Source organism: Mustela nivalis (genome assembly GCF_964662115.1).
Source record: "Mustela nivalis genome assembly, chromosome: 16".
NCBI lineage: Eukaryota > Metazoa > Chordata > Mammalia > Carnivora > Mustelidae > Mustela > Mustela nivalis.
The window spans coordinates 27108917-27130714 of NC_139035.1; the positions used below are offsets into that span (position 1 = coordinate 27108917).

Consider the following 21798-nt stretch of genomic DNA (forward strand, 5'->3'; position numbering starts at 1 on the left):
GCCTTCCAATGCTGGCGTAGCACTGGTATAGTCTTGATGACTGATATTCCCAGGTAATTATACTGGCAGCCCTCAGCTTAGGAAAAGTACAGATGAAGAGAAGAGACACCAAAGAAGTTTAGAGTTATAAAAAAAACAGCATCACACATGCTGTTTGGAGAGGACCCCAACCCTTCTCAAAGGCTGCTGCTTCCACCCTCTCCAATTAGCTCACGCTGTCCCCTCCCACCTCTTGGCCTGTACATTCAGCCAACCAGCAGCCAACTCAGCGTCGGGTAGCCCTGGCAGGATCTCAGTGAGAGCAGCTCAATCCTCACCCCTGAGGAGGTCGTCACGGTTGGACTTCAACCCAGCAAACGACAGGTTTACCTGATCCAAGTCATTTCGCAGAGCAATCTTGCTGGTGACTAGTTCATGGGCAAGGTCATCGTTCTCCTGTTCCAGCCTCATGCTGGCCTCCTGTAGTCTCCGGTTCTCCCTCTGCAGGAAAAGAGCAACAGCCAGAGGGAGGGGCGTTAGTGACCAGACACACTAGCAGAAACGAACGGGACTGGCGAGGGAAAACAGGCAATGACAACAGAGTGAACTTTGGAAGGTGTTAAGAAGGAGGAGGCGCGAGTGGCACAGGAAGGCAGGATTGCTGTCCAGGAAACAACAGTGAGTTAAGCCAGCAGTGCAGGTGCGGCGGTCTACCTGGTAACGGTTACAACTGTCCCTGACAGGCTACACGGTAAAGGCTGCATTATTTAAAAAGTGCCACAAAAGGCAGAATTTCCAACACCTCCCCAATCCTGTAACGTTTCATAGAGACCCAGAACACAGACACTGGCCAGCCTCTGTTTGAAACATGCACAATAATCTGACCCTTAACCTCAAGAGAAACTGCACGACGCAGGTGGTGTCAAATGCGGGGAAACCACTAGACGTTTCTTCACATTGTTTTCCCTGTATCACAGTTCACATTAATTGAATATATTCAGTTATGAGCACTAAATGAAGAAACATGGGTTCTGGACTTTTGCTATCAACTGACATTTCATCCTTGGTGTAGAAATACGGTGCAGAATACTGTGCAGAAATACTTCTCTGAACACGGATGTTTGTACCGGTAAGAGCGAGAGTCCATACGACAATGGCTCTAAATGTTTGTGGGAGTGCTTTGAAAAACTTCTCAACTTTAAAACTTCAAAAGACTCTTGGTAAAAGAAATTACTGAGTTATTTTTTTCCCTCTTGAGCTTCCAGGAAAAAATCTGAAACAAAGTCCTATGATGAAAGAGACAAGTCACATTCTTACGAAGGAAGGAGGAAGGTCTCCCCTGAACTAAACTTTATGAACTGTGGACACGCGCCATCTATTTTCAGAAGAGCAAGTCATGGTCTTTCATTCCAAAGTATCAAAAGCACTTTTTTTTTTTTTTTTTTTTTTGCTACTGTTAACAGTTATAGGAGATTCAAAGAGAGCTGACAGGAAAGACTTCAATGTGATGAAATCTTCCTGTTTTTCAGATTTATACTCCTAACAGTGTTTTCTGCAAGGGTAGTAGAAACTCAGAGCAGTGGTGCACGACCAGAAGACAAATCTATGCCCAGGAAGAGAGCATGTCATTGCATCACATGGGGCGGCGAAAGGACATTTACCTTCTACAGAACAACCTGGGATTGGTTATATGGAAAAAAGAAAGCCCCATTTCTTTTCTCTTTTTTTTTTCTTAAAGAAGGGCTAAGAGACCAGTGGTAAGGGCAGAGCCTAAGGCTTTCATGGGGTGGAGAATCCCCCAATCGGGCCAGCAGAGAAGCTGAAGGATGAACCTGCGCTTTGATTAGAACCACCCAACAGAGTCAATTTCTGTCTTCTCTTTTAGAAGACGAAGACTGGGACAGTTGCGGAATACCCAAACATTTCTGAAAAAGAAATCTACTGAAGAAGATAAAAACAGTCCCAAATCTCTTAAATGCTTTTAAGTAAATTCATGATAGAATTCCATGCAGTGTTACAATATAAGTGAAAAATAAAATAATTGAAATAAGTGAAAAATATGTAATGATCCAAGAAATGCTTAGGAAATGCATAGAAAAGAAAAAAAGACAAGGAACTCGAAAGTCTCATTTTTGTAACAACATAAATAACATTAATTGTAGGTGCTGGATTAATTTTATTGTTGTCTTTGTGCTTTAAAAATGCTTCCAAGGGGCACCAGGGTGGCTCAGTGGGCTAAAGCCTCTGCCTTCAGCTCAGGTCATGATCTCAGGGTCCTGGGATTGAGTCCCACATCGGGCTCTCTGCTCAGCAGGGAGCCTCTTTCCTTCCTCTCTCTCTGCCTGCCTCTCTGCCTACTTCTGATCTCTGTCCCTGTCAAATAAATAAATAAAATCTTAAAAAAAACCATTAAAAAATGCTTCTAAGTTTTCAACAATGAATACAGAATAGAATGTTATCTAAAAAAATTAAAAAACACTCAGAATTTCAATTCCATTGGAAGGATAAAATGCCAGAATGAGAATTTTTTTCAAGTTCACTCCTGTTAGAAGCTCATATTCTACATGAAACCAGACTGGATCTTCGTTTTTAACCAAAATATGATCTAAAGTATGGCCTTGCCAGGAATCCTTTCCCAAGATATTCCTGAAAAGACCGTGAATGTATTTGTAGGGGCACATTGCACTCATCCAGTTCTGTCTCTCCCCTCCTTCTACAGAAGTCCTAACCTCCACAGAGGTCCTAACCTCCCACAGAAGTAGCATAAAAGTTGTCATGAAAATACAAGCAGAAAAGCAGCCAGCGCCTTCACGGCGAAATCTTTCCATCTTAGCTGAAGCAATCCAAATTCTAGCAGGGGCACGAGACTTAGTCTTTTGCTCTGGTACATCTAATTACTACTCCTTTTTGTGGAAACAACTTCCCTACTTGTGAAGGGAAACTCAGAATTACAAAAAAAAAAAAAAAAAAAAAAAAAAAGTTCCAGAAACTTTTCCCATCCACTTCCTCCTTGCCAGGAAGGAGCGGCAATGCCCAGCACCATTTCACCAGGACACAGCACACCCAGGTGGCTGCTCAGCAGAGAAGCGATTGTTCTCACCTCCAGGAGACCCTTCCCAAGAGCCCCTGGTGACAGGACTCCAGGCCCTACTCCTGAGTCAGGGTCTGAGTCCTCCCAACAACTGTACCTGCATGATTTCAAGATGCAGAGTCCCCTCAATTCTTGCTGATGTTACAGTCATTTCACCCAAGTGACAATGTTGCAGCTCAGGTTTTTTAGGTGACAGTGACACAGGCTTACAAGGGAGTTAAGATAACCCGCACACAAAGTCACACATGGAAAAGTGCTTTGTTGCAAGTATGTTATGGATGGCACCAGGCGGCTCCTTCCCTCCTGGATCCAAGACCAACCCTCGGTGGGTGACGTTACCTAAGTCAGAGGGGGGATCTCAGCTTAGTGCTGATGGACACATGCCATCACCACGCCTGTTGCAACTGGAACCCTTCCCTATGGACACGCGGCCAAGGGGGGAGAGGGGGGACAGGGGAAGATCTGGGAGAAACCGTAAGTGTCTAAGCGTCCCTAAAAAGCTAAATGGCCTCAGGGGTGCCCCTACCGGCTTGGCTTTAGCAAAAAGCTTCCGTTGGGTGTGTACGCAGCAAGCAGCACAGGGCGAGTGTGACTCCTCTGCTTTGCACTCACAGACATGTGGGCAAGCAAGCTGTGGGGCCGAAAATGCAGTATCGTCCTCCAAAGTCTGAACCTGGGGCGGGAGGCGTCCTCAGCAGTCCTCCCAGCCCCTGAGCGGGCCAGCGAGGCACCGCCACCCACCGGGGCGGGGGTCCCTGCCAATGAACCTGCCCACACTCACCAAGGGTTCAAGTGAGGTGTCTTCCTGGGTGATCTTTTCCAGCCTCTCTCAAGGAGCCCACACTGCTCCCCCGCCCCTCCCTGGAACTGACTGATGCAAGGAAAAGCTTTATACTAGAACGGAGAAAAAGGTTCCATGTGGATGGGCTTCGTTCGTTCTGAAAGGTCAGCAAGGGCTGCCTGCCCGAGTGCGCCTGGGGGTCAGCCCGTCAGCCTGTCCATGCAGAGGCAGCTGCGTGCCACGGTGTGCACAGAAGCAGATGTGCCCAGCTGCTCTGAGCCTATCAACACACAGGCAGCCAGCTTCCCGCTCCTCTCAGGAGAGACGGCAGGAGACCCCGCTTCCATAACCCTGGAAATGCACACTGCCCTGTTCGGCCCATCCTCCACCCTCCAACAACGGACACCATCCCAGCAAAAAGCAGATGACAACTTGCCTTGTTAGTTCCCTGCCCCCCTCCCCAGCATAAGAGCTGCACGGCTGCCGGGAGAGTTTGGTTAGTAACTTTGGGGAGGAGGATACTGCATTTTGCAGACAGACAGACGCCGGTATCACAGACATACACAGATAAATAACTTACCTCCTCAAAAGTCATAGACCAACTACCGTTTTCAATCATAGGTACAAAAGACAATTGAAAAAAAAAACAGAATATCCAATGAAATTGCACACCTACTAATACAGTTATGAAATGGCAATAACAGAAGCAGACACTTGTTAACGCTGTCATTTACTCTAAGTTCTCTGCAAACATTCGCTGGAAGAAAGTACACTTGAGGCAGCCAGTGGGCAAGTCTCAACCCAGCCAGACTAAGATTCAAACTCCTCCCCTGCACCCTGCCCTTCGCAGTCCGTGTGACGGCTGGAAGATGCTGTCTGCGGGACTATGGACAACTTGGGTGTGAGTTGTTTACACTGTGTTATTTCAGCCGGGTGGAAGGAACTTCCTCGTATGACAAGGTCGGAAACGTTGCAAAATAGTTCATTTTCGGGCAACAGACTGAAGTTGCTGGGCAGGGGAATGCTTCCAGCTGTCCTGTGAGTCTGAGGGCTGGAATGTGGGTGAAGCAGCACAAGAGACGGTGAACGTCATTTATTCCGTGATGAGAAGCCCGAGCAACGGGAACCGGCATTCGGAAGAAAATAAACGAAGCCTTACAGGAAAAAATGATGGGAAATGAGGCAGCTTCGTAAACTCTAGCTCAGGATTTGGGGTGTGTCATCTGCTACTATAATGAATTCTTGGCACATGGTTTTAAAGTCATTTAAGGGTCAGGAGAAAATGTTTTCCTAAAAGACCCAGTGCAATTTTATTAGCAAAAACACACTCAACTCTCCCATGCTTTCGTTTGGGTAATTCTTTCAAGAGTTGATAATTAGCATCATCAGATTTTAGCAAACAGTTTTTTTGACATTCAAAGGCAAATGCCTACAGATTAAATGTTTAAATGTCTACATTGTCTGCAAATGAAGGTTTGAGAGAGAAAATCTGGATACTTGAAACATTTTATGCTCTTCCTTTACCCAATGTATCCAGTTTTATCTTTCTGGTAGAAATTTTAAAAAATTGAAATGTCAAACTAAAAGCAAAATCTTGTTGGTAATAAGTAACTGGCAGTTGGCAAACCAGACTACAGTTCTCCTAGCATTTAAAAAACAGTCTTTGGTTATTTCCTAGCACTGGGGTCAACAAGCTTTAAATGTAAATGGCCAGACACAAAGTATTTTAGGCTTTGCAGGCATATGATCTTTGTTGAGATTACTCAAACTCTGCCACTGTTGTGCAAAAGCAGTCCTAGACAGCTGATAAGTAAACAATGGGTGTGGCTGTGTTCCAATAAAACTTTATTTACAAAAACAGGCAGCGGGCCCATTTGTCCCTCATGCCATAGTTCGCAGCATACAAATCAAATTTTTAAAAAAGCAATGGGTTACAGATGATGTCAAAACATGTCAGTGTGACATAATTTTCTCAGTAATGCTACTTACACAGGAAGCAAAATTTACTAAAACTTAAAAAAAAGACTAAAAATTGAATAAAAGTTTTGGAGAATTAATTCTGAAGATCATCAATAAACATACTTAGAATATTCTTAATATGTGTAACATTCAAACCTCTCTCAAGTGTTAAGTAAAACTCAGTGAACAGGCATCATCAAAAGCCACCTGCTCCTTCTTCCTAATTTGCTCAAGAATCCTCAATAGGGGTTAGCCTGCAACTTGAACCATCTTACAACAGTGAGTTCACTGGATTATCCACGATCAACAAGAGTGGTGGCCTTCTGAGGTCTATCACAACGTTATCACAGGCAGATAGAAACCATGCTCTTGACTATCAGTATTCATTAAAAGCATATTATTTCATAAATGTAAATATTTCCAAAAACCAATGACAGTTTCTGTAATGAGGAAAATTAAAAATATATAAATTTATTTTCATTGGTAGAAAAGAGTTTTCAAAGATAGATTCACTTATTTTGACTTCCTGAGGAAGGAAAGGCCCCACAGAGTAAGAAAAAGGGGAAGCCTTCCCACCCCACTCCCCAGGTAATTTGACAAAATTTAAACTTCTTTCACTTGACAATTTAAAAACAAAATGTGATGTCTGCTCTAAATTATTTTATAGCTATAGAAGAATGGCAAATAATGTAAGTCCAATTAAACTTTACTTCAAATATTTTGCATTATTTTTGCCCAGTATAATTAAATAGCTTAATTTTAAATTACATACAGGGATAACTGCTCTACAAAAATTAGTATGTGTAAGACGAACTTTTTGCAAACTTAGAGGAATTACTCTCTTCCTGCCTGAATTACACTTCGATAAGAGAATTACTACTTCTAACCTCACCAAAGAAGTTAAACATTCTAAATTTAATTATACTAAATGTAGATAAGATACCTGAATTAGAAATGATGCGTAATACTATCTGTGTCCTGAACTCAAGAGAGTTTAAGCAGTCCCGATTCTTTCTAGGATTTGCCTATCTAGAACAGGTAATAACATAATCTTCATTGCGCTTTGGAAGACTCACTGAATTAATTAATTAGCTGTGCTTTCGAAGGTTTACCCCACATCTGTGCAAGTACTTAATTAAATAAGAAAAGCATACCATCTTCCAAAGGTAGAGATAGGCTGCAGTTCTCTAAAAGGTGCTGTCAACAGATTACATTAGTAGAAACTATCTTTCCCTAAATGGAGACAACTCAACTCCTTAAAACAGAAAACAGTATTACAATTTCTGAGGCCGGTAACTACTTATTAGGGGCCTGACTACTAATTTTTAAAATATACTAAAACAGCTACACATATTCCTGAATGCTTGTTTTCTGGGAGCTTGTATGAAAATGGAAATATACCAAGATGGATTTCTATAGACAAGTCTTTATCCTGTGTTTCCCTTCATTTCAAATTAATTAATTTACAAACCAAAGTTTCAAGTAGATAAAAACTACCACACCAATTTGGCCAGGTCAAACTTAAGAAGGGACTTAGAATAAATGTTCTATATTCCTCTTCCAATAAAGTTTCCTTTTTGCGTCTTGAAACGTAGTCAAGAAGATCGGCAGAAAGAGCACACCAAATCCCCTAGGAAGCCATTACAGAGCTGATTTTCAAACGCAAATGTAAGCCAAGACCAGGTAGCCTGGTGTGTACACAAATTTATACAGTTCTACGTTTGTGTGCATCCATATTTATACATGAAAATGGATGTCACCCACTTACATTGGCCATTCCCCTATAAATATGAATACACACAGGATTGACAATCATTAATTAGCTCCAAATCTGACAGAAGGTCTCCTTCCTACAAGTACGACTTCTGCACAGGGTTCTCTTGCATGACTTGGAATTTATGAAAAGAAGACGGTGGGTTGGATGCCATTCCCCTTGAAACATTTTGCTTGGATCTTTTTTTTTTTTTTGAGATATAACTCACATATTATGAATTTCACCTTATTAAAATGTACAAGTCAGTGGTTTTAGTACATTCACAACATTGTGCGACCATCACCACTGTCTTGTTCCAGAACGTTTTTGTGTTTAGGGTTCTAAAATTTACCAACATAATTCATCTCTTTCTTTGTGGTTGAGATTTAAGTGTTAGATACAGGGGAGTATAGTGACATCATTTGAAAACGTAGATATCAGCATCTGTCACAAAATTAAAACACATACTTGGATAGATACAGCAAGAACGTGATGGCTCAGGGCTGCCTCTGCACTTCTGGGTCCTTCATCCCACCTCTGGCTTCCACGCAAGGGGCCTTTTTGTATGCCAAGGGAAACAGCATCAAACTGAAAAATCTCTTAGAATATTTTATTGTATGATGTTTCTGGGCTTTAAAAAAAAAAAATTGACGCAACTTTCCTAACTCCCTTACCATCGAGTGAGCTCGGGGTAGACATGGCATTTTAAGTAGTACAGACCTTCACGGGGGAGGAGGTCTTGTTAGTGAACTGGTCTAAGTTCTGACTTGATGCCCACAAAGATCTTCCCAAGTTATTCTTAAGAATTTGTAGTCCAAGAATTTCCCAGTCCAAGATCTACGAATTATAATGTGCTCATTCCAGGGACACAGATCTTATTCTTAATAGGATTAAATTTAGAAGAGGCTATTTCTTGAATACTTTCCTACTTTAAGGTCATTATAATTGGTTTCTTAAACTAGGTATCGAGTATCTGAAAGAACAAGGCTGGTGATGGTTGGAAACTATGAAGCCAACTTTCACCTTGAAAATGTATTTAAGGACTATAACTTCACCAAGTATATTCCCAATGTAAATGTTTAGACATTATTAAAAGGGTACAGAAATACTAGATGTATGGACAAACTATTACAGTAAGATAAAAGAAATAGTTATAGAGCATATCTGATATGCGTAAGTTAAAAAGAGTATCTGTTTTCAAAACAAAACAAAAGAAGTTTAATTCTACTTTGATCCCACAGTAAAATGTGAACACACTGTAAGTCTTATGTGTGGGAAGTACTCTTGTACAAATAATATGCATTGTACTGTTCACACGTATCTACTTCGATGTGAAAAGGATGTACAAAACAGTACCAAATTCAGTTCCAGACTGATTTTAAATGTACGATTTTAGTCTTTCATTGCCTTCTCTTCTATTTCAAAGCACTCTTCCCAGATTTTATTTGTAATGATGTCAACTAAGATAATTAGAATGATTATCTACGCAGTAGGAGGTCTTCATTTAGGATCCTTAAGAATATTTTTAAATTATCCTTCAAGCCTTCCTAAAGCAGCATGTGATAGGAGCTACATTAAAACTGGTTTTATTGAGGGGGTTGGTGGTGGTGGAAATGAGCCTCAAACCTTATTCTGTGAGTGCCTTGCGGGTTAGTAGGGATCTACCAGAGCAGTACATGGGCTCTTCTTATCAGTTCTTTCGCCCGTTCTAAAAATAAGCGGAGAGGCATATTGCTGTCAGGCTACTGAGGAGCAACCCTTGGGAGAAATGAGAAGATAAGCAAGGGACTGGTAGAACAGATCCACGTGGGGGGATGTTACTCTAGTAATAATACCTGGGTCATGGCAGGCAGCAGGCCTCAAAGGTCTAGTAACCACCATTTACTGAACTGCAGCTCCGTGCGAGCCGCTTCACACACGACATCCCTCATCTTCACAGGAGCCCTTTAAGGAGATATGTGAGCTCCTGCATGTTTTACAGATGAGGAAGAAGTATGATAACTAGTCCAGTGCTGAGTACCTTTAATACCTATCCCACACTGAACAATGGGCTAGGTATTAACCCCCGCAATGTGTTTAACAAATCCTGTGTTTTGGGGTTTTTTTCCTGGAAAGGCGAGATTTGAACTCAGGTCCGACTATAAAATCTGCATATTCCTGCCATGTCCCACTCTGCTCCACAGAAGAGAGAAGAGGTACTGTGACTCCAGCCGCCCCTGGTGACTTCTCTGACCACTCAAGTTACAAGAGCAGCAGTCATCCCACTGTGGGGCTTTCATGAACAATGCCACCTCAGTACTTTTCCTGGAAGGATATTTTAGCATTGGTGGTGCTCAGTGTGAAAACAGAATATTCTCTAATCCCAGGGTTACTGATGTGAAGACAGAGGGAATCGTTAGGCATCTGCAGGAATCTGAGGAATTAAAACATGTTCAAGGGAGATGATAATATGTCGGCTGGAAAAAATAAGTTCAAAATCGGTGTTTTCGCAGCACTGCATCATGGGAACAGCATTAGTAACTACCACTGAAGAGATCTATTCACGTGAATGGCCCATTTTTTTTTTTTTAATACTACAGTTAACTAGGATATTAAACTGAAATCAGGTTTGATTCTGAAACTGCAAACTGTACTGAAATGTCACTGTCACTCAGATTTGTGGAAATAAATGTTGCAACAAACACCATTACTGTGCTCCATTAACCTTTGTGGGCTTTATTTTTCCTTCCAAATGAGTTTGTATGTTTAACAGTCGCTACAGAAAGAGGAAAGTCTGAAACATTCTTGTGCCAGGCTTGGAACAGTTCACCTTCTAAAAGTCTTTGTGGCTATGACCGTGCACAGCTAACACAGTCCTTTGCCACTTTCCTTGTTTTTTCATTTTTGAAAGTAGTTGATAGCCACTTTCTCTCTTTCTTTTTCCCTCTCTTTCTCTCAGCTTCTTATGAAGATTCCAAGAAAAATGCAACAGGTGGAGTTACCTACAAATATACAAACTGAAAGAAAAGAAATATTATGGTTGGCGACTCAAGAGTTTCTTGAAATGAAAACATACCTGGACATTAATCATGGTCAGGGAGCGTCTGAATCAAGCAAGAAGGAAGGTGGGGGTGAACTGGCCACTACTGTTCCTTCAGGGTACAGAAGGCACTTGGTTCTCATGGGTGACCCACGCCTCCCCTACCTTGTATCTATCCATTGGGTCTTCCTGCTGCAGCTGACTCTCCCGCATCGTCTGATACTCTTTCTCATATTTCTTCAGTTTCTTGGTTGGTACCTACAGGGATTAGAAGAGAAGCATGTTAGACAAGGATGTGATTTGGGAAAACACTTTTTGATACAGTGGCCAATTAAGTCTCTAGCATTCTAAGGGCGCACACCCAACACCAAGTCGTGGGGAAGGTCTAGATCTGAGATCAGGGTCTGCCAACTTTTTCTGCCAAGGCCTAGATGGTGTATTGTAGGCTCTGTGGGCCCCACAGTCTAGGTCACAGCTACTCCACTCTGGTGTCACTGCAGACAAGTGGCTGTCATTAGTAATACGTAAACAGATGAGAGTGGTCATGTTCCATGAAACTTTATAAACGTCCATTGCTGTGCTGCAACACGCTATTTCTTGTAAGTATTGAACAGTGCTATTAATTCTAACTACTTTTCAGTAAAATTCATTCATAGTCTTCCACCATGTTGAAAAGGAAAATTATTTTATAAAAGGAAAAATCTTAGCAACAAAAATATTTTTAAATAGAGTCAGTATACTGTACCCCAGAGAAAGAAGATTCTACAGACTGTCACTGAAACTCCCTACAAAACAACAGAATCGCTGTGCTGCATGGGGTAATAGATCATCTAAACGACATCTATTTCTTACCAAAATTGTGTCATCTTTAAAAGACAGCAGTCTACTGTTTTATGGAGAAAAAAAAAGACAAAGATTTACACAATCTTAGAATTCTAAAAATAAACTAATAAGAGTAACACAGAATAAAGGTCCAAGAATTTGGCCCTAGACAGATCAGGGTCTGAACATCTCCTATTTTTTTCTTTTCATTAACTATGAAACCTCTTGGCAGATCAGTACTTAACCTCTCTTGGCCTGAGTTTCCTCATCTGTAAAGTGGCAGGCAAACCAATTTCTGCTTCATAATGGCTGTCAGGAGAATTAAATGTTCTAAACAGGTGAAGTATCTAAAATACTGCCCGTTTCCTGGAAATTTTTTTTAAAAAGCATTCAATAAAATTAACATATTATCATCAGTGATCCGTGTTAATAGATTAAGTCCACTTCTAGGCTTTCCTTGGATAATCAAAATTATATAATTCCTTTCAACATGAAAATCTTTATTTAATGTTTAGGTGCTAAAGTAAGTGACTTGAAATGAGGAGAACGTTTATCTAATTTTTTAAAAGACAACAGATGTGTTATTTTGCTGGATCTGGGGACTTGAAGGTAAAGATGTGTTGATGCTTAGTAATCATTGTCATGAGACCTACCTAAGTCATCGGTCCACAGGAGGCTCTGAACAGACTGTTTCTTGTCAAGGACAAGATTTGGTATTTAGAAAACATAATATGTGCATAAGAATCTGGCCAGAGAATTTGTTCAATAAAAAGCAAAGATGCCATGTGTCATGCCCCTTCATATTCTAATGACTCTGCTCTTCCATCCAGGTGCATTCTAAGGTCCTGGAATTACCTGCTTCTCACCAAAACGGGGAAATTCACAAACTCATTCCCAACTGGAGACTGTGGCAATCACTCCACAACCACATGATGGCAACACTCATCTGGCCAAAGGGGGCATCTCCCCAGTGAAACAAGAAGGACGGACGGTTTTCAGGACGTAACTGACCGCCGAACATGGTCATGAGAAAGTAACTTCTCATTAACCATCTCCAGAGACCTTCACCAGTGTACTGGGAGGAACCAGCATGCAAAAGCCCACCTGTGGGCCTCACGATCATCAGACAGACCAGGAAAATAAATACACGTGGTCATGTGACAACAGAACAGGAGCAACATTACTTCTTCTTGACTTTACTAGGGGGAGCCTCAGTTTCTTCCAGCTGTCTTTTCTCCGTGTGTATTCATCATTTGCTCAGAAAACCAAAAACACTCTTTTTTTTTTTTTTAATTTTATCTATTTACCTGACAGAGATCACAAGTAGGCAGAGAGGCAGGCAGAGAGAGAGAAGGGGAAGCAGGCACCCTGCTGAGCAAAAAGCCTGATGCGGGGCTCGCTCCCAGGACCCTGAGATCATGTCCTGAGCCAAAGGCAGAGGCTTTAACCCACTGAGCCACCCAGGCACCCAACCAAAAACACTCTTAAGATGAAGTAGTTTGAGTTCCTAGCACTGAAGGAGCCCTGAGCTGAGGACAAAGGGAAAAAGTCTCAGAGGCTAAGCAGGAACAAGTGTTTCCAAGGCATTCCTAAGAACAGGATCGAGGGAGAAGTGAGTACTGTGCGGAGGCTACTGTGAAGCCATTTATCAGACCGGAAGTAGGTCGGCATCCCTGCAACGGACGCGGGCCCTGAGCAGTACACCAGGCTGGACATCGGTCCTGTGTGGGAGTATTTTCTACTAAAATGGACCCATTCAGCAATGACTGCATTATACACTGCAACCTTATTTCTAGAGAATTTCTTCTAAAACCATATTTTTAAAATTCGAAGTGTTACAGAATTTTTTTTCCATGTAAAAAAAAGGTCCTTTAAAAGTCAATCTTGCTACTTATGTTAAGAGGTTCCTTTCAATGTGAAATTTTTTAAAAAATGCATTAAACACCCTCAATACGCTAATCCTTTCCCATCTGGCTGAGATGCTAGGATGTTTGGCTTCATCTTGTTCAGGGAAACAGCACAGGTTCCCAGAACAATATGTTGCTAGGAAACCTGCCAAGCTTATTTATCTTGTGCTGTGGGGTGACACTGAGCATCCACCCGTGATTGGCACAAAGTGAGGGGGGCGAGAGAGAAGGGGGACGGTGAGCTGATATGAAACTGTTATTTATGAGATAATCAAAGAACATAGGCTGTCATGGTATTTAAAACTGTATTTCAGGACAAAACTGATTTTATTTTAGGAACTGTAATATTGAGCTTGAAATGTTTCTTAGTGGAGCAAGGAATAAAATACCTCTTTAGGGGGCGCCTGGGTGGCTCAGTGGGTTAGGCCGCTGCCTTCGGCTCGGGTCATGATCTCAGAGTCCTGGGATCGAGTCCCACATTGGGCTCTCTGCTCAGCAGGGTGCCTGCTTCCTCCTCTCTCTCTGCCTGCCTCTCTGCCTACTTGTGATCTCTCTCTGTCAAATAAATAAATAAAATCTTAAAAAAAAAAAAAAACCTCTTTAGTACGTAGTTTTAATTAAAAGAACAGAAAGCCATTAAGAATCACTAGAATTGACCCAATTATTATCTCAAGAGTAATACAGGTATGTCTCCCCTTAAGTTAAATATTTTTAATATAACTGTGCACTTGAAGAATCACTGATCCTTTCAAATGTTTACCTAACTGGGGGTGAGGGAGCTTCTTCCAATACACTGTCCAACCTCTACTCACCCAATACCTCCTATTTGACTAAATTCAGGAAATGTACTCAAAGAATCCACAATTATTTGATAAGTGCAACTGAAAACGAGCATTCACCAACTCAAAATGGTATTTATTAAAAACAAACAACCCCAAAAGAGGAAAAACTTTGGCAAGACAATCCCCAGTAAGTATGATAGCAATCATTTTAAATAATCAGCCAAGACCTGACATTTTGGACGTGACAACTACATTTGAGGAAGTCAGCATTTAAAACAGAAGCAGTGTTTTAATGTTTTGAATATTTCACGGTATTTAGATTATTTCACAATATGTTTAATCCTGACATTTAAATTCGTAACATAACCATTTACTTAGAATTTGTAAACTGGAGCTGGAAGGACCTTTGGAGATTGTCTGTCGGGTACGATCCCTGTCTTCAGAATGAGAAAAGTGAACCCAACATGGCTGAGAACACTGAAGTGAGACGCCCTTAGTGGCAGAGTGATCTGGGATTATCCAGAATATCTGGAATATGGGTGGGTCCACGGTCTCCCTGGCCTATACTCCCTTCTGGAACTGGGCTGTCAAAAGAAGTGTATTTCCCAATATTCCTTTAGTCATGTGAATGCCATTTTCATTTTTTTCCTCTGCCATATCCAAACACATTTTTCTATGATTTTTCCTGAAATCAACTTGCACAATTTTACAAGAAAAATATTTTGGAAGCAAGAGTCGATACAGACAACTATGGCAGACAAAAAAAAATGCCCTCCCCTGATGTCTGCATCCTAATGCCCAGAACCTCTGAATATGCTTCCTTCCATGGCAAAATGGATTCTGCAGACGTGCTTGAGATTCAGGACCTCGAGATGAGGAAATGATCTTGGGACTTTCTGAATGGGCCCAACAAAATCCTACAAGTCGTTAAAAGAGGAGAACTTTGGGGGCAGGTGGGTGGCTCAGTTGGTTAAGCACTGGCCTTCAGCTCAGGTCATGATCCCAAGGTCGTGGGATTGAGCCCAATTCTTTGGGCTCCCTGCTCAGCAGGGAGACTGCTTCTCCCATTCCTTCTCCCTGTCCTCCACCCTCGTTCTCGTGTTCTCTCTCTCTCTCTCCTTTTCTCTTTCTCTCAAATAAATGAAATGTAAGGAAAAAAAAAAAGAGGACAACTTCTCCAGATTTCAGTCAGAGGAGATGTGACGACTGAAGAAAAGCCAACGAAATTCGATGTTGCTGGCGTTTTAGATGGGGGAGGAAGTAAATGTGGGGAGCCTCCAGAAGCTGGAAAAGGTGAGAAGAGCCTTCAGACAGGAGCGCGGCCCGCTGACCCCTTCATGTTAGCCCTGATGAAACTGGTCAGATTTCTAAACTATAGAACTGTCAAATAATAAATGTATAAAGCTCTTCGAAGCCTCTAAATCTGTAGTTATTTGTTGGGGTAACAAAAGGAAACGGACCTAATAACATATTATAAATCATAACTATCAATTAAATCACCAAATGTTTACAAACAAAACTCAGTTCAAAGTCTCCATACTTTTGCTGAAAGCAAGATAAAAAAAAACTTCTGCCCCCCTTCACTTTACAACCAACTGCAAATTATGTCAATGTGAAATAACCTGGATACTGTCAGCTCTGGTGTTAACCAACAGCACAACAGCAGTAAGGAGAAGATAAAAACAACTCCATTTCAGCCAGTGTGTGGATTCACTCAGTCCCTTCCTGGCTTCTCCCTCTTACCACTAAATGGTAACTAGTTGTGGCATTTCTTAAACTGTACTTGGTTTTTGCTAAGGATCGGCACAATGTCCTCTAATATTTTCTACTACATTTTATCATATTCCATTTTTAAAATGCCTATTCAGACCTTCTAAGACAATTTCATGAGCAGGACTTGAAGGACATGCACTCAATCAAGGAGGCTTCTTCATCGACTCCCCTGACGCTCATACTCACGGGGCTGTAATACTGAATCACTAGGGAGGCTCCCTTAACGCCTGTCCTGGTCACCAATGCAGTCACCCGCCTGCATTTTCACCACTTTCACCTGTCTGATGAAAGTGGGTCCTATTAGGCTGTTACCAGGAAATACACAGACAAGAGCTTTAGGAACTTCGGGGAAAGGGGCGGCGGGGGGTGGGGGTGGGGGTTCAGGGAGTGGCAGGAGAAGCTCCACGATGACCCTGGGTAACAGGCAAGGAGAAAGCACAGTAGCTGCTAATTTGCTTTATTCTTTCTCTCCAAGTTCACCATGCCATCATGCCAGCCTCAGTCGGAGATGTGGGAGAGGAAGACTGAGGAATATGTTCAACTTTCTTTTCCTATGCCCTCCCTCTTTTCATCTAAAGCGTGAGTTTTTTTTTAATATAGGACTCTGATAGAATGAAAATATGTGTGTATAGTTTTTTGTTGTATATCAATTACTTTTCGGTGAACTTGCCTTAAGAATCTTTATCTCACTAATGATACCTAGTTGGGTTATGGCCTTATTTTTACTCTAAGGACACTGAGTACTCCTTACTAATACTTGAATGTCATGTGCCTTAGTTATTTTTAATAAAACATACTTCTTCTCTTACATACATAATTTGGTTAGGCTTCCTGATTATCAGATGTGATGTTTATACATTAAAGAGTTTAGATGTCTTTTAAAACAGCACAGATCTTAAACTCTGGATTATAACTAAAGCTGTAACAGAACTCTGAAACAACCCATCATATTAACCTAAGGGAAAGCTACACGCAGACAAAGGAAAATGACACAGCACAGCTGAAGGTACCTGTGGAGAGTTTTCGACCTGGTCTGCAATCTGCACTGTATTTGGCATGATTTGGGACATATGCTGGTCTTATGGAACAGTGCATCAATTCTGTGAAAAGTAGATTCCGAATTTAACTAGAGAAAAGAATCTAGGAGCTACTAGTGCTTCTTAAGGTGGGAGTACTACTGGCATTTTGGGTGGGATGATTTGGAGTTGCATTAGAACCCCTGCTGGCATCTCTTCTGAGCCCCTAGTATCCTTGCCCCATTTATAATGTCACCTGTTAAATGTGGGTAGTGTCCTCTGGTCATTGGTACAATGAAGATGCCCATACGACTTTTCAAAGATGGAGGGGAGGGCGCTAGGGGATGGGAGACAGGAAGGGTAGCCACTCGAGAAAAAGTGGGAGTGGGGTCTGTGCAGAAAACCTCTGCGTGGTGCTGTCGGGAGAGACAGGCGGAGGCCCGCCCGCACCGGAGGGCTTCAGCCCCACTGCGCATGCTCCCACGCCGCTTCCTTCCCTTCTGTGTTGGAGCAACAGTAATTGGCACAAAGAGAAACTGAGAGCCTGCATGTCAAAGAATTCCCTACCAGGGTTAAGGCTGTAATTTAGAAAATTACATATTTAAACCTCTCAACAACTCTGTGAGGTATTATTTGGATTTTATACATAAGAAGACTGAAGAGAGGTAGCTTTCCAAGGTCACGTGGCTAGTAAAGACAGGCACAGACGCGGGACCCAGGCCCCCAGGCCCCCCCAGCCTCTGTCCTCTTGGACCACTTCGCTCTCCTGCCTGGACCGCGAAGGTAGAGCGTCTCAAGAAGCTGACATCCAGGTGCGGTGCCGAGTATGTGTCTAATGAGTGCGGGGAAAGGCTTATCAGTGCATACAGTTATAAAAGGTCAAGAAGAAATTTGTTGGGAGGCGGGGAAGAGCTCCTCGGGGAGGAGGATTTTCATTATGACTGGTTTATGTCAGCTTTCTTGCCCAGTTAAAAAATCGAATTTCCCCTGTGCTGAATTTTAACAAGGGGCTAGTCCCTTGTCAGAGCTATTATTCAAAACTTGATGAATCTGCTTCTCTATTTCAAAAATAAAAGATACAAAAATTATTTGTTAATGGATGCAAATGCTGACAAAGTAGATCACTATTAAACAAACAAACAAACAAACAAAAACCGCTGCCAAGATCAGTTTAATATTTTCCTGATGGTCAGGAGTCTGAGAGCCTAAAAATTAATAAGCCAAAGGTACTAGAAATCATGTATTGCTCTTCCTCACTTCAGATAATTTCTTAGGAAGAATATAAATGATCCCATTTTAATATATTAATCAGATAATTCTGGCACCATATTTCTTGGTGATTTGGAGTTGTAGGGGGCTGAGGGTTTCCAGCTCAGAATCAGTTCTGCAATGGCCTATCAAGATCTGGATAGAAAATGGATCAGTGGCGAACAAAACTGAAGTAGCCTCAATTCTTTGGAAGAAAGAGCTGGGAGGGAGTCCAGCAAAGAAGAGGGGCCATGTCCTATTAGGGTTCACTTAATCCTCTTCCCAATGTTCAGCGAGAGAAGCTACTTTGACACTTCTTGAGCTTTTAGCAGTAGGAGGAGGGGGAGCATAGTCAAGGATACTTAGCTCCATGAGACTGGGTGGGGCAACTTTCAGAGTCCGTGAGAACCTATAAACGATTATTAATTGTATTCTTTTTAAATTGAGATATAGTTGGCATAAACCTAAGTTTCACGTGTATGATATATGGATTCAGTATTTGTAGATATTAAATGATATGATGATCACCTCATTAAGTCTAGGTAATATTGTCGTCTATAGAGTTACAAAAATTATTTTTACGTGATGAGAACTTGAGAGATTTACTCTCTTAGGTTAGGAAGTTTCAAATGTGCAATGCGGCATTATTTTTTTTTAAGATTTTTAAATTTATTTGTTTGACAGATAGAGATCACAAGTAGGCAGAGAGAAAGAGAGAGAGGGAGAGAGGAGGAAGCAGGTTCCCTGCTGAGCAGAGAGCCCGATATGGGGCTCAATCCCAGGACCCTGTGGCCATGACCCGAGCCGAAGGCAGAGGCTTTAACCCACTGAGCCACCCAGGTGCCCCTGCAATGCGGCCTTATTAACTACACTTGCCATGCTGCGCGTTACTTCCCCTGAGGACTTATTTTCTAAGTGGGAGTTTGCACCTTGTGACCCCCGTACTCATTTCACCCCCCCTCCACCCAACCCCCACCCCTGCAAGTTGTACTGTAGTAAGGAATATAATGGCTTAAGGGGGCGGGGACAAGGAAAGTACTTACCTCTTGGAACACTAACATAACTCCTAAGGCTTACAGACATCAAGTTACTCGGCATTCTCTTGCCGAATCCACACACTACATACAGTCTGCAGTGCTGCCTTTCCTCCATCTCATCCAGCACGTTCGGCTTTCCAATTACTCCAGCCTAATGGTGCACATACCCGTGACAGATTCCTGGACTCCGAGTAATGAGTAATTATACAATGTGACTCCCTTTCCAGCATTCACAGCTCACTCTGGAATGTAGTATGCCCAGCAAAGGATCTATGGAAGCTTCTGAAATACCAATCTCTACTTTCTTGACCACACTCTAACATGAGCTGTCTGCTCCCCATGCCGTAGCAAATTTAAGAAACCATGGCATGTTATAGAGCTGCTTCACAATTCATTTCTAATTTTTCATCTCCAGGCCTATGAATCTAATCTCGTGTACTTTTTTTTATGGAACTCCTTGGTATTCTGCTTGAGTTTTCCTATCAATAAGTGATATTTGGAGGTGGAGTAATTTCTTTACTACCCAAATGTTGACAACTCCCATTTTATAGTTTCCGGCCCAGGACTGCTACTGAGCTCAACCTACCTATCCCCCTGCTAACTTCATAATATCTTTTAGATAGTTCACATAGGAGACATTTTAAACCTAGAGACATCACCCACTCTCTAACCCCAACCAGTCCTCCCATTGTTTGTCTTCCACCAAGATGCTCAAGCCAGCAACCCAGAAGTCATCTGTGACCCCTCCCCCACCGCGGATCATGAAATCAACCACTAGATTCTACAGAACATGCCTCCAGATGTCTCCTAGCTTGTCTTCTTCTTTTGAACCTTGTTGACACTGCCCAAGTTCAAGCCATAAGCCCCTCTCATCACTGCAGTAAGCTCCAAACTGGTCTCCCCATATCTGTCCTTGTTCTACTCAGAAACTTTTCCCCATAAGGCAGCTGTTTTTTTCCAAATGTAAACCTGTTATCTTTGCATTATGAAATGTGTAATTTCTTCCTAACTTTTTCAATTGCTTCCTGTTGCATTTAGGATAAAGAGAGGAATACCTGACCTAACTGCTGGTCTGGTCTCTACCTACCCCCCCATTCTCTATGCCTGAGCTTTATAAAGTCAGAGCTCCCTGATCATATCTTAGACCTTCCAGTTAGAATCTTGAGGTGAATATGCTGAATTCCCACCCCCACATTCTCTATGCCTGTATTTTGCAAAAGTGAGGTTCACCCATCCCAGGAAGTCCACGAAAGGATCCAAACAGAAGCAAAAGGCTATCAGTAGAATTTTTAGTTCTATTTTTTTTTCTAAGATTTTATTTGAGAGAGAGAGGGTGCACTGTGTGTGCAAGGGCAGAGGGAGAGAGAGATGCAGACACCCTGCTGAGCAAGGAGCCCATTGCAGTGTTCCATCCCAGGACGCTGAAATCATGACCTGAGCCAAAATCAAGAGCCAACAGCTTAACCGACTAAGCCACCCAGGTGCCCCTCTAGTTCTATTTCCTTCCTTCCTTCCTATTTTTTTTAACCTCGTCTTTTTAAAATATCTATTTCTTTGCCTATCTTAGTAAAGTATACATTAATTTATTAAAAAGTGAATATGCATATGTTGGAAGACTGTGCTTAAATTACATTTACTGACAGGGATGCATAATCAGAAGAGTTTAGGGGTCACCGGTCTCTACTGTAGCCACACTGGCTTTTTCTACTTGCTTCTGCATACCATATTCTGTCCTATCTCGGGATTTTGAGTACGCCTGCCCTTTCTGCTGGGACGGATTCAGCATATTCACCTCAAGATTCTAACTGGAAGGTCTAAGATATGATCAGGGAGCTCTGACTTTATAAAGCTCAGGCAATTCTGCTACACTGTATTCCCCATCTGAAAACCAGAGAATTACAATATCAAGCGTGAAGGTAGAGGGGCACAAGCTAGAGAGGTTTCAATGAACTGGCCTGAGAACATAATCACTAGTTTCCAAGGGAATATCCATTCTGTGCTTCAAACAACCAATTTATAAATAAACTTTATATAAATTTGTAAGATCAGGAAGGACTATTTTTAATGTTCAAAAATATTTTAAGAATCTATTATATAAACAGTTTGGCTTTAAGGACACAATCAAGTTTTTTTTTTTTTTTTTTAAAGATTTTATTTATTTATTTGTCAGAGAGAGAGCAAGCGAGAGCGAGCACAGGCAGACAGAGTGGAAGGCAGAGTCAGAGGGAGAAGCAGGCTCCCTGCGGAGCAAGGAGCCCGATGCGGGACTCGATCCCAGGACGCTGGGATCATGACCTGAGCCGAAGGCAGCTGCTTAACCAACTGAGCCACCCAGGCGTCCCAGGACACAATCAAGTTTTAAAAAGGGAAAAATTGGGGCACCTGGGCAGCTCAGTTGGTGAAGAGTCTGACCCTTGATCTCAGTTCAGGTCCTGATACCAGGGTCATGAGTTCAACTGGCTCCACACCCAGCATGGAGCCTACCTTAGACAGACAGACAGACAGATAGATAGACAGATAATGATAAAGAAGGAAAAATCATATGCTTCAAGGACAGGGGCACCTGGGTGGCTCTGAGGGGTAAAGCCTCTGCCTTCGGCTCAGGTCATGATCCCAATGCCCTGGGATTGA

General features: G+C 42.1%; 1 protein-coding gene across 12 annotated transcripts in view; it reads right to left on the minus strand.

Moving 5' to 3' along the window:
* RABGAP1L (RAB GTPase activating protein 1 like) overlaps positions 1 to 21798 on the minus strand; it is a 765821-nt gene that overhangs the window by 23463 nt on the left and 720560 nt on the right. For 5 of the 12 annotated variants that reach the window (XM_082704397.1, XM_082704401.1, XM_082704404.1 and 2 more), the window contains 2 exons: positions 10748 to 10840; positions 370 to 480 (listed from right to left, as the gene is read on the minus strand). In XM_082704397.1, coding sequence (XP_082560523.1) covers positions 370 to 480; positions 10748 to 10840 — 204 coding nt within the window. Of the gene's footprint in view, positions 1 to 369; positions 481 to 4431; positions 5070 to 8031; positions 8116 to 10249; positions 10560 to 10747; positions 10841 to 21798 lie in introns of those variants that run through there. The other 7 variants (XM_082704402.1, XM_082704403.1, XM_082704398.1 and 4 more) reach the window with 3 other exon arrangements.